We start from the raw sequence: 12987 nt of genomic DNA on the forward strand, positions 1-12987 counted from the left end.
CAGTGTCGTTTGTTGGTGATACTGCATTTTTTCTGCTTTTTTTTTTTTTGGTTAATTTTTCTCAATTATCAGAACTCAAGAAGATCCATAGCTTGTGCCCTTTTAAGAAAAATACTTGGGAACTTAAATTTATGTATAATTAGAGGATTATTTCTTGATTTTTTTAGAAATTGGTCTGCTTTAATTATAAGATATTTAAGAAACTATATAACTATCAATTCTATATAACTGAAGGGCTTACTGAAAAATTGTTTTCCTTTTAGATAGTCTGTAGAGGATGCCAAATGAGAGAATCCCCCACTCAAGTCAAACTCAGGAGCAAGACTGTTCACAGAGTCAGGATATCAGTGAGAGTGCAGAGGGGACAATCAAGCAGGAAAACGATGGCTACGTGGAGCTGGGGGAGAGCCTCCCCTCTTGTTTCCCTGCTAATGGACCCTCCACTTCCGCCAAGGGGTATCCCTCGGAACTTCCGAGGAGAGGGCCAGCCCTGCTGCACATCGACAGACATCAGATCCAGGCGGTGGAGCCCAGTGCACAGGCCCTGGAGCTGCAGGGTTTGGGTGTGGACGTCTATGACCAGGACGTGCTGGAGCAAGGGGTGCTTCAGCAGGTGGACAGCGCCATCCACGAGGCCAGCTGCGTGGCCCAGCTTGCCGACGTGGAGAAGGAGTATCGGTCAGTGCTGGACGACCTCACGTGAGTGGACCACCTTCTCTCTGATTATAGAGTTTGTATTTACATATGATGGAGAAATTCAGACAATAGCTGTGATAGTCCAGAAATTTAGGAGATTTATAGAACCTTTAATTGGAGGATGGGGTCAGTAAGGGTGGTCCTTGACCTTGTGTCTAAAACCCATTCCTTTCGCTCAGAAGCGTTGTACACAGTAGTTAGGGGCTCAGTTCAGTTCACAGCAGATTGTTTACGCATGATGTCCTGGAGAGAAGCACTGTTCTCAGTGCCGCAGATTTTGCAAGCTTGTGCACAGAATGGTTCTCAGGAGGAGTGTTCCTAAAGTTCTGATATGTCCTACCCCAGATACAAGGAACATATCCGCCCCCCCCCCCACCAAAACTGGAAATTTCTTTCCAGTTTCCTGTCCCTAAACTTAGGGCCAGTCTTTTGGTACCTTTTCAGATTTGCATTTCTAGAAACAGTGAGAACTCCCTGCTTCTCCTTTCTTCTGTTGTACTTTTGACTCTATAAAGAAAGGTGAAGTCCCATGGAGACTTCACTTGTGCTTTAGAGGAGAAACAGACCTGGGCCGTGTGAGCACAGCACACTGGTGGGGAAGGGGGTGCCCTGGACCTGGGTTGGAAGACGGGGCGGAGGATTGAGTTGAGCTCACTCTCCGTTGCCAGTCTGCCCTCCCTTGGCCAGTGTTCTCCGCTGTGTCAGGGAAACAGGAAGGGGAAGGGGAGGACTGGGTGGCGGGATGGTGTGGTCTCAGGTGGGAGCGGCTGGGGGAGGGGGAGGGAGGCACGTAGAGCTTTTGGCTATGGGGGGGCGGGGCACTGTGGTACAAGCAGCTGTTGGCACTTAAAGGGCATGTTTTCTGCTAACAGTTTTCTGGTGTGTTCTTTGGGCCTCTTGAGCAGCAGGTATTCTCCAATAGTTGTAGTCTGACCTTCAGGTGTGAGGACCTCGATGCTATGTAATGAACACACCTTTTACATTTGACCTGGGAAATGTGTCCACTGCTTGCAGAGGTGACAGAGCAGGGTGTTGCAGAATCACCTAACACTAGAGGCCGCCTAACACTAGACAGATGGTGACACATGCTGAGACTGCCAGTAACTTGCATTGATAACATCTTTTCTCCTGAAATCCACAAAGGGTACAAACAGCAAATTACACAAGTGTCAAGATTGAATTTGTGTTTTGAAAATTGGGAGTTACAATTCTATGATGTCTGTTTTAGGAGGAATGTATTATAAATTGATTTTTTTTCTTTGCACTACAAAGTGTAAAACGACAGCAAGTAAGTCTTCTAGTCATGCAAAAGAAAAATATTGTCACAGTTGCCTGACCTATATAAGAAGATGTTTAAATATTTTTAGTACTTTTCCAAGCTTTGGGAGACTTCCATAATGGCCTTTAAACACCCATGTATGAGTTGTTGGTAATGGGGTAGGCTGTGCGTATGTGGGGCAGGGAGTATATGGGAAATCTTTACCTTCCTCTCAGTTTTGCCATGAACCTAAAACTGCTCTAAAAAATTAACTCTCAAAAAAAAGTGTATGCATTTTTTCATATAAAGGGACTACTTATTGCCTATTGTTCTTGCACAATCTCTTGAATAGAGTAGACCCTTAAAATGCTTGTAGGATGAATGAATCTGCTTGCAAATGGGAATGAACTGATTAAAATTGGCCAGATTAAAGAAAAACATGAGCAGTCTTCTTAGACTTCTAATAACCCTTCAAGTTCTATTAGTGGCCAAAAAGAATATGTATTCTGGTTTAGTTTCTTTTGTCTTTTAGTTAATAAGAAGTAAAAGGGACATGTTTTTAGCATTTCTCTCTTCATGTTATTCTATAAAAGATGTTACCAGAGTGGAAAATGGACATTTTATCTTCTTTTTCAGGTCATGTACGACATCCCTAAGGCAAATCAATAAAATTATTGAACAACTTAGCCCTCAAGCTGCCACCAACAAAGACATCAACAGGAAACTAGATTCTGTAAAACGACAGAAGTACAACAAGGTGACTCCAAATAACACACCAAGTCTTGCATTTTTGCAAAAGTCATTATTTAGGCTTATTTAATATTTAGGAAAGAGCTATTCTGAAAAGTACTGGTAAGATGTGAAGCAAATTTATAACAGAAACTTTTGAGTTCCTTTTATACATTTAATTTTTTGGCTGTTTCCCTTTAACATCCTCTGCTTAAAGGGTGTTTCTAAAAATACACATATGTATGCATACATACGTAACTGAGAAAAAGTTCCTCTTGGCTTTGCGTGCCTCCTCACTCGGGTACTTTCATAGTCTCCCTGCGGCACCACTTTCTGTCCCCAGCTTAGGTTCTTGTTTGGCATGCTGGCCTCTCATGCAGTCTCCTTGTCGTCTTGTGTGGACTTGCTCTTTTTCCTGCTCAGCTCCTGCTTGCACTGATTGTCTGCAGACGTTTCCCGTCGACCCAGCCCTTGCCCCTCACACACTCGTGATCACTGTTCTGAGAGGCTGGCCTTCGGTGTTCAGTCATCACCCAGCCACACTGACCGGGTCTGCACTTAGGGTTGGAGGACTTAAGGGTAGGGAATGTCTGTTACTTATGACATTGTTTTTATGAGGTTTGAAACATTTTTTAGAATTTATGTACACTTCATGACAATATATTGCAGGAGGTAGAAGTGACTAGTTTTGATCACTTTATTGCTGCCATCCGAAGTGACTAGCAGATGGCCTTGTGCTTGCAGTTGATTCAGTGCACTGAGTAGAGTCCTCACAGCTCTTATTCAGGCTCTACTTGTGGGGTGTGGCTAACCTTGGTTCCTCCTTTTGCTCTCTACTCAGCGGTTCTTGATCTTCCCCACACTGTCTCTCTCACTTAACTCTACAGCAGCAGCCCAAAGGTCAGAGCTCACAGTGGCTTGAGGCACCCGGGGTCTCCCCAAAGCAGAAAGGAGACCTCCTGGCTTCTCGTGGAGCATGTGAATAGTGGGCTTCTGGTGGGCTGGCGTTTCAAAGAGCAGAGAGGACCAGTCTTAGGCCCCTTTAGGTACTGGTCTAACTTGGTTATACATTCCTATCTTTCTTTAGCAGCTTTTTGCTGTTTAGAGAGAGACTGTTCAGAGAGAGAGGCTGTTTTGCATGAGAGTTTGCTGAGAGAAAAACTGTGAGATACAGTAAAAGGAATTACAAGTCATTACAACATGGTGTTTATAATCAGGATGTCCCCTTGCCCCACACTCATGTCTGGCGTTCAAGCATTCTTGACCTTGGGAAGAAGAACCACCTACCACAGGCCTAGTTAATTAGGGAGTCCCTAGGAATGGCCGCATATCCAAGCTCTGGTGATGTAGAGGGAGACAAGACAAAGAGGGGCCCGGGGAGGACAGAATAAAAGGGTATATCAAAATAGATTTTCCCTTTAAAATTTTGCGATTGGGTAGGATACTATAAAGGACAGTCATAAATATGGTAGATTATCAGAGGCGACTGACTTTTTCAACTGTTTGAACATTTGTGTTTGTTTCTTATCCCTACAGCCTATTGACCTCATAGCCCATTGGCTGCTAAGGTCAGAAACAGAGAAATTCAGTGATTTACCCAGTGTGTAATGGGGAAACCATGTAGAGCAGTTGCACCTCCCAAGTCAGTGGAGAGTCAGTGCACGTGAACTTAGCTGCTCAGGCAAGTAGAGAGCTGTGCCACCCAGTCAGGAGGGTGGGTGGGGTCAGGGATGCTGCCCGACGGACGTGCTTTGAGGGCTCCTTCCTGCTAGGAAAGTGGCAGTTACTCAAGTAAGGTTTCCTGTAGTAATAGTAATATGTGATAGTTCTGTTTTATTTTTATTTTGCTCTTGATTAAAGTTTTTAAAATTTTGTAATGCTGTCTTCTGTATTTAACATTTAATCACTTCATTGCTGTTTTTTGTATTCAATATCTACCAATTAAGGAACAACAGCTGAAGAAGATCACAGCAAAACAAAAACGTCTCCAGGCTATCCTTGGGGGAGCAGAGGTGAAAGTTGAACTAGATCATGCCAGTCTGGAGGAGGAGGATGCAGGTGAGGATACTGGGGACAGTGTCTCTGTTCTCGGATTGATGCCTGATGCCTCTCGTCAGTGGAGGGTGTCTCTTCAGTTCTGGCCTGGGTGTTGGGAAAAATACATTTGTTTACTTAGTGACAAAAGAGATACAGGAAAATTTTATTCTCCACACCTGTAGAACTAAATCTATTTTAAGTCTTATGGGGTTTCAGAGAAAGAAAGTAAATTTTTAACTCAGTCTAATGGAGGCTCCTGGTGCGCATTTAGTATTACGTCTTATAAATTAGAAATCTTAACATGCTTGTATAATTGATTTCATAGACACCTAACATCTTGATTGAGTTACGTTTTGTTGACCAAGCATCATCCATCAACATTCATAGAATTGCTTTTAAATATCTTTTGGGGACATATTTGGCAGGCTTTCCAAGCATCAATTCTGTTGTTCAAGAAAGGGCATCTTAATTCAGGTTATTTAATCCATGGCCATGATTTTGTTTGTATCACTGACCTGGATGGGCATCTTTTGGAAAACGTTTCGGGAAGATGCATAAGCTCTGAAACGAAATATCTTTGTAGTCAGTGTGTGTGAATGTGTGTTTAGAAATTGTTGGTAGCTGTTCAGTTATCTACTAGTTGAAATATAGATTTAAACCCTTCAGGCAAATACTTTCTACTAATTCCAGAAGTCTATTCAGTAAAACAAGAGAATTGTGAGAATTAATTGAGGCATTGGAAAAAAATAAATATTAGATGTGCTATTAACGTCTCGCAGAATCCATTGGGCCTATGAGGAGTGCTTTCTGCTGCCGAAATGCCATATTTCTCATTGGTAAAAAAAACTATTGTCCTGGTCTGGCTGACTAGAACTTGCTGCTGTCTTTTGCTACCTATTATTTGGTTGGTAAAACTTGGCCCAGGGTTAATTGTTACTTTCCCCATCCAGAAACTCCACTTGGCCTGTCTGTAGCAGCTGATACTTCCCTGCCTTCCAGGATCCATGTCTCTCTTCTGGTTTTCCTTTTAGCCTTCTGACCATTTCTGTTTAGTTTTTTTTGACCAGCTTTTCTAGGCTTATCTTAAATGTTGATTATTCTCAGAATTTCTTGCTGAGCCCTCTTCTTCGTCTTTTTTATAAATTTATTTATTTATTTATTTATTTTTGGCTGCGTCGAGTCTTCGTTGTGGTACGTGGGCTTCTCATTGTGGTGGCTTCTCTTGTTGCAGAGCACGGGCTCTAGGGCGTGCGGGCTTCAGTAGTTGTGGAGCACGGGCTTAGTTGCTCCGCAGCATGTGGGATCTTCCTGGACCACAGACTGAACCCGTGTCCCTTGCATTGGCAGGCAGATTCTTAACCACTGCGCCACCAGGGAAGCCCTGAGCCGCCGCCTTCTCATACTGCCTCTCCCCAAATAATCTCATCCATTCCCTATGGCTTTTGTGGCCACCTAGGTTCTAGTATCTTATAAATCTGTAGACCTATGGCCTCTCCCTTTTTCTGAACTCCTGGTCCCTATTATCCCTCTCCAGTGGGGCTCCAGCTAACACTTCAGACTCCTGGTCTCTCTTATAACCATTCCTCCTCCATCCCTTCTGGGATACCTTCCTTCTCCCTGGTGCTCTATGCCCTGTTTGGCGGGGCAGGAGAACAGAGCGTCTAGGCTTTGTATACCCCAGCTCTGTATTGCCCAGGTATAGACCTTGGCTACACTCTTTACCCTTTCCAAGTCTGCTTTGAGATGGGCATAAGCATAGTAGACCTTCATTTCTTTGCTCACATGCTTCCCTGAGGTTTCCTTTCCCCTAGTCTCCACATAGTGATCCATTTCCTAATTGTTGTGAGGATTATCTGATTAAAGAATCCTTTCCTGGAATTAGGTGGGATAAACTGCAACAGTTGGCTTTGCTCCTCTGATTGGGATGAGATGAGGTGCTTGCTATCACCTTTCCTGTTCAGCATTGTACTGGATAGTGTAGTAATGTAAGAAGAGAAATAAAACCATCATTATTTACAGCATATGTGATTGGTCATATCAAAAATCCAAAAGAATCAATGGGCAGTCTATTGGAATTACTATGTGAATTTAGCAGTGTCATTGGATACAAGGTCAATATATAAAAATCAGTCATATTTCTACATACGAGCAAAAGCAAAAAATAAAATTTAATAAAGATGGCAATTACGATCAAAATCAAATACCTGGAAATAACTCTTAGTAAAAAAGGTAGTTTTCTTCAGTGCTCTCTACGTTAAAAACTACAAAATGTCATTGAAAAATTAAAGAAGGCAAATAAATGGGGAGATACACCATGGTCATAGATTGGAAGATACAGTATTGTAATGATGTCAGTTCTATCCACTTACAGTTTCAGTGTAACCCCGATATAAATTTCAGGGAGTTTTTTGAGGGAGAGGGTGTAGAGTAGGAAGAGTAGGCTGAGGGTGGGTGGCACTGACAAACTGATTCTAAAATTTATATAAACTCGCATTGGGTCAAGAATGGCCAAGGCAATCTTGAAGAAGAACAAAATATCCAGACCTATTACTAACCTATAGTAATTAAGACACTGTAGTGGCATAAGGATAGACAAATACACCAATGGGACAGAGTAGAGGGTCCAGCAAACAGACCCATCCCTATGTGGTTACTTGGTTTATGACAGATGTGGCAGTACAGTGCTGTGGAGAAGAATCGTCTTTTCACTAAGTGTGCTGGGTTAATCCACATGAAGATAAAGTGAATATTGGCCCATTATACAGTGTACAAAAATAAATTCCAAATGGATTGTAGATTTCAACGTTAAGGATAAAACAAAGCTTTTAGAATATAACATAGGAAAACATTTTTATGATCTTGGGGCAAAGATTTAACAAGGCACAAAAATGCTCACTGTAAAGGAAAAGATTTGATAAATGAACTATGTTACAACTAAGGTCTTATGTTCGCTGAAAGATAACATTTAAGAGCGTGAAAAGGCAAGCTGCGGAATGGGAAAAGATGTTTGCAATATCTGTATCAATCCAGGGACTTGAGTCCAGAACGTATGAAGAACTCCTAGAAATCTTTTTTTTTTTTCTTTTAAAGACAGACCACATATGAGAAAAATGGGCAAAAGATTTGAACATTTTCTTCACAATAGGCTACCCAAAAGATCAACATCTTACGTAAAGATTCCCTAGTTCACTAGTCACTAGGGAAATACAAATTACAGCCACAAAGTGGTACTACTACATGCCTACCAGCATAGCTAAAGTGGAATGGCAAGAATGTGGACCAGTTGAAACTCTCAAACACTGTTGGTGGAACTTAAAATTGATAGGACCACTTTGTAAATCTGTTTGGTGGTGCCTGCTAAAGCTTAATATACCCAAAGAATTATATACATACATTACCAAAGAATGTGTACTGGAATACCCATAGCAACATTATTCCTAGTAGCCCAAACCTGGAAACTACCCAAATGTCCAGTAACACTAGAATGGAAAAATTGTAGTAGAGTTATATAATAGAATACTAACAGCAATGAGAATCAACAGACTGCAATTATATTCAGTAGTAAGTGTGACTCACACAAGCATAATGTTGAACAAAAGAAACCAGATACAAGTACAGACATTCCCATTTCCATTAAGTTGAAAGCCAGGTACAACTTGTCTACAGTGTTAATAGGTCAGTCAGTATCTTGTGGGGTAGAAACTGGGAGGCACCATGAAGGGCATATCTGGGGGTCCTAGTAATTTATGCTTCCTGATCTGGATGCTGGTGTTATGGGTTTGTTTTTTTTCTGAAAATTCACTGAGCTGTACACTTAGGATTTGTGCACTTTCTGATGTATGTTTTTCTTCAGTGCACATTTAATGAAAAACTGCACTGTGCTATTATGGCCTATAAGAAATACAGATTTTAGAATATGGATTCCTTCCTATTAAGCCTTTGCTTCTTTTGGTATTTTGGCTATGGGTAAAGTAATTTTGCTAGAGATTAATTTCAACTAATGAAAGAAGGATGATTTCTGGGTGGCTTTCTCTTATTATGGCATAACTTCCAACTTTAGTTCATCCCTTCAGTCAGTTAACTTCACACATCTAACAGTGCTGTTTAGTGGACCTTTTTGCAGTAGTGGAAATGCTGTCTGTGTTGTCCATTATGGTAGCCTTTAGCCACATGTGGCTACTGAGCGCTTGAAATGTGGCCAGTACCACTGAGAGAATGAATTTTCAATGTAAATTTAAGTAGCCATATGGTGACTCTCCTATTGGGCAGTGCGGAGGCAGCATTTATGTTTTACCTATTTAGGTACATGCTGATTCTTTAGATGTCTATTTTCAGTTCTGCTGTCTCTTGTATTTAAGTCCATCTGAATGCTGGTATTAGCAGTGACGTGGAAACTTGGGAGATTGCTTCCTCAAGGGCAGTTGATAAGGAAACATGGTAAAATTTCTCCCTCTGTATGTTACATACGACTGGGTCTGTCTTTGGATGCACAGAAAGTATATTGATAATGCAGTGTTTTGGGAAAAGTTATTGAGAAGTTACCTTTTTGAACAGGAGTATACTAAATGTGGCATGAATGCTATAGTAAATTTCACTCTGTTCTTCATACACACTATACTTTAGTGCGTCATCTACTTTAGTACGTCAGTGATTTTTTTTTTTTTTAATTTATGTATTGAGTAGTGCACATATCCACTGTTCTCCTGGAAAGTTTTGTGCTAGTGCCCAACGTGTTGTCATCCCTCTTTCAGAAGCAGGGCCGTCCTGCCTCGGCAGCATGCTCATGCCTGCTCAGGAGACTGCTTGGGAAGAGCTCGTCCGCACTGGTCAGATGACACCTTTTGGTACCCAGATCCCTCAGAAGCAGGAGAAAAAGCCCAGAAAACTAATGCTCAACGAAACATCAGATTTTGAAAAGTATTTGGCAGATCAAGCAAAACTGTCCTTTGAAAGAAAGAAGCAAGCTTGTAATAAAAGAGCAACTAAAAAAGCCCCGGCCTCGGTCACTTCTGAGCTGAGCTCAACACTCAATGAAAACAAACCAGACAAGAGAGGCAAAGTTCTCTCGAAAACAGATAAGCGCTTGAAAAAACACATCAAGAAACTCCAGAAGAGGGCTCTTCAGTTCCAGGGGCAGGTGGGATTGCTAAAGGGAAAGAAACCCTTGGAGTGTGATGTGAGGCCAAAGGCAGAGGGAGACTCTGAGGGTGAAGAGTCCGAGTACCTGCCCACGGAGGAGGAGCTGGAGGAGGCGGCAGGGGCTGACCTGTCCGGGGAAGGCACCGACTGTGATCGGAGACTGGTGCTCCGTCGCCAGAAACGGCAGAAGAAAGTCACAGTGCCGGAGAGTGATGATGACTTTTTTCCCAGTTCTGGGGAAGAAGCTGAAGCCGCAGGAGGAGGAGGAGGAGGTCGGAAAGTAGTGAGATGCCGAGATGATGGAGATGAAGGTTATTATAAGCAGCGGTTAAGGTCAGTCTCCAGGGATTGTACTGCTTGCTTTATCGTAGGTGGTAGGTTTATTAATGAGTTCTAGTCTAATGTAATATATTAGACTTCCATTCATCCAAAGGTTGAACTTCCTGCAACCTTAGCCTGCTAGAACCATCAGAGCCCCTGAGTCCTTGATGGAGCTGACCCAGGATGCTTCTACTTCGGGGTCTTCATTGAGATTTGAGGGCAAGTCTAAGAAGAAAAGCTTAGGGGGAGGGCTGGGGCGAGAGTCATGCCTAGGACTAAAGCAGGAGCTGTGTGGCTTCACATCGAGAGTGGGTTCCCTGCCACAAGGGGCAGGAGCAGGAGGAGGTTGGCTTGTGTAGTGTGTGTTGGGGGAAAGTAATTTTAGGAGACTTTCCTTCAAAAAAGAGCTGAAATTTAAGTTTTAGTGTATGAAAGAATAAGCTTGCTTTCCTAAATTCCTCCTTCCTTGTCTTGAAAAAGTAGTTCTCTACAGAATTTCAACAATACCGTGCCAGAAATGGGCTTCCTATGCCCAGCATACCCTTCCTGTGCCCTTTTTTTTTTATGCTAGAGACTAACTTTGGCTTCTTATTTCCGTGAATTTTTCAGTATCTGATGTAAGTAAGTAAAAGGAAGGTGAACACGTTTGTTTGTGGAGTCCGCACTGCATGTTGCCACACGTTTTCTGAGTCAAGAAAACCAGTGTGTATGCTGCAGTCTCCACCATGTCCCACAGAGCATGACGTTGTGCGACTCAGGTCTCACGCCTTAGCTTATTAAGAGTGCCGCGAGACTCAAAGGGATGTGGGAATCTGCTTAACAGGTTACTTTTTTAATACCTGCTCCCAGGGTGGCTTTTTTCCCCAGTCCTCAACAGTTTTTTCTTGTTTCTCAGTGTAGGGAGACCTAGTTTATTATAATTCTTGTAGCTTTCCACGGGCCTTTGCGAATGAAGATTGACCTGATATTCTTTTCTTCTCTTATTTAGAGCTGCTGATGCCCTACATCCAGACTGCCACATACATCCTTTTAGAAGCAGATGAGCATAGTTCTTTTCACCAGTGATTTGAGTACCTGCAACCTAAGTCCAGGTCTTTAAGAGAGCTGTTACACTCTCACTGTGGTAGTACCTTATGCAGCAAGACAGAGTTGAGGAGTGGCTTAATGTTTGTCATTTCTCATTGTAACTTGCACATTCGATATCTGTAAAGTTGTCTGAACAGTGAGTGGCATCAGTCTTTTTCCTAACTATTGTAGAGAATTAATAAAAGTGTTCATCTCAACATATTGATTATAAGTGGAGTGAATATTCTTCCCATTATTAAATTGAGTCAATATTAAATATACTTTAAGTATATCAGTATTTTGATCAAGAGCAATTATTTTGATTGAATTTTAAATATGGGTTTAGTTTAAATTCACGGCAATAAGTTTTTCTTAATAACGTTAAGATTGTAAAACTGTTATTTCCAAAGCCATATTAGAAGCCAGTTTTTTGCTCAAGTTATAGTAAAATCTCAAATGAATTTCAGAAATATCAATAACTCTTAATTGCCACCAAAATACTATAGCTCTTAAAATTTTATAGCTACAGTTATTAAGGTAGATAATTGTTAAACTGCAGATATCCACATTTAAATGTTTATACTGCATCTCCTTTGGTACCCTTCGGATTGGGGGATGTTAAAAGAAAATAAAATGCTCAGGATTGAGAAGCATATTAAGACTATTTTAAAACTGCCAGTCACTCTATACTTTGTTATTTCTTGTTGTTGATCTTTGTAGACAGAATGAAATTGTAATGGTATCCCCTTGAGTGAAGAAAAAGACTTTAGGATTTCTTACCTTAGCAGTGGTTTGTTGATGGGTAAGAAGACTAAAGCCCCATATAGTTTACAACATAGAAAATGAGTTTCTCCTAATGGTTAGAATTTAGGAGTATGTACCCAAGGTAGGTACCTTTTGGACTTAAATATGTGTTGGTTATAGCCCTGTTAATTATAATGCTGTTTTGAACCCTTAGAAGTGAAAGTGGGTGACTCCTAGACATCTCACCCCCTTTATTCTCTCAACTTGGAGAGTCTTAGGTCTTTCATTAGCTCTAGATTAGTCCTAACTAGGTGTCTTTAGTTTTAGCTGGCGCTCAGTGGGAATTTCCCATCAGGCCTTTTCTACAGCTTAACCTTTTCTGGATCTGGGTAGTAGATGATCCTGCTTTCTCTGACTTAGCCCAAGACCTCAGCTCAGTCTTGGGAGTTTTAACCATCTTCTAAAATGCCTGTGTATTTTGCCTTTCCAACATTTTTATCCTGCTTTCTTCTCTGTTCTGTTGCATTTGGAGGCTGTCTCCTCAATGGTGTTCCCTGATTTTCATACCTTTGATAATGTACCGTGATGGATGGGCCACTTCTTAGAAGCAAATATTCTGTCGTTTCTTATTCATGTCAATGCTAACAGATCTTACAAAGCATCCATTATTTTTTATTTTAATTTTGGGGTACTCACGTTTCCATTAGGGTATGGCTCTCAGTTGTGAGGTCTTCCTTAAAATCTATTGCTGCTTTAGAAAGCTAGGGTCTGGGAGCTCCAGGTGCCAAACACTTAACAGAAATAACACACATTCAGTGTTGGGTGATATGTGTCCCTGGTGAGCCCAGAGTGGCCTAGAAGACCAAACATTTCATACGTGCACCTTTTCCCACCAGGTGATCAGAGATCTGCAATCCTGGTTCCCTCAGTGTAGTTGGTTCATTTTCCAGTTGAGCTGTGAGGTCAGCTCCATTGCTTCATCTTTGCTCTCACTGCAT

The 12987-nt window shown here is 41.6% G+C and overlaps 1 protein-coding gene across 5 annotated transcripts in view; it reads left to right on the plus strand.

Annotated features, from left to right (window-relative positions):
* The window catches only part of ERCC6 (ERCC excision repair 6, chromatin remodeling factor), a 70523-nt gene that overhangs the window by 5258 nt on the left and 52278 nt on the right, over positions 1–12987 (plus strand). For 4 of the 5 annotated variants that reach the window (XM_036828238.1, XM_036828241.1, XM_036828240.1 and 1 more), the window contains exons 2-5: positions 264–699; positions 2591–2711; positions 4630–4741; positions 9472–10192. In XM_036828238.1, the coding sequence (XP_036684133.1) occupies positions 278–699; positions 2591–2711; positions 4630–4741; positions 9472–10192 (1376 nt within the window). In that variant the 5' untranslated portion in view covers positions 264–277. The remainder of the gene's footprint in view (positions 1–263; positions 700–2590; positions 2712–4629; positions 4742–9471; positions 10193–12987) is intronic. The other variant, XM_036828239.1, reaches the window with a different exon arrangement.

Source organism: Balaenoptera musculus, chromosome 16 (genome assembly GCF_009873245.2).
Source record: "Balaenoptera musculus isolate JJ_BM4_2016_0621 chromosome 16, mBalMus1.pri.v3, whole genome shotgun sequence".
NCBI lineage: Eukaryota > Metazoa > Chordata > Mammalia > Artiodactyla > Balaenopteridae > Balaenoptera > Balaenoptera musculus.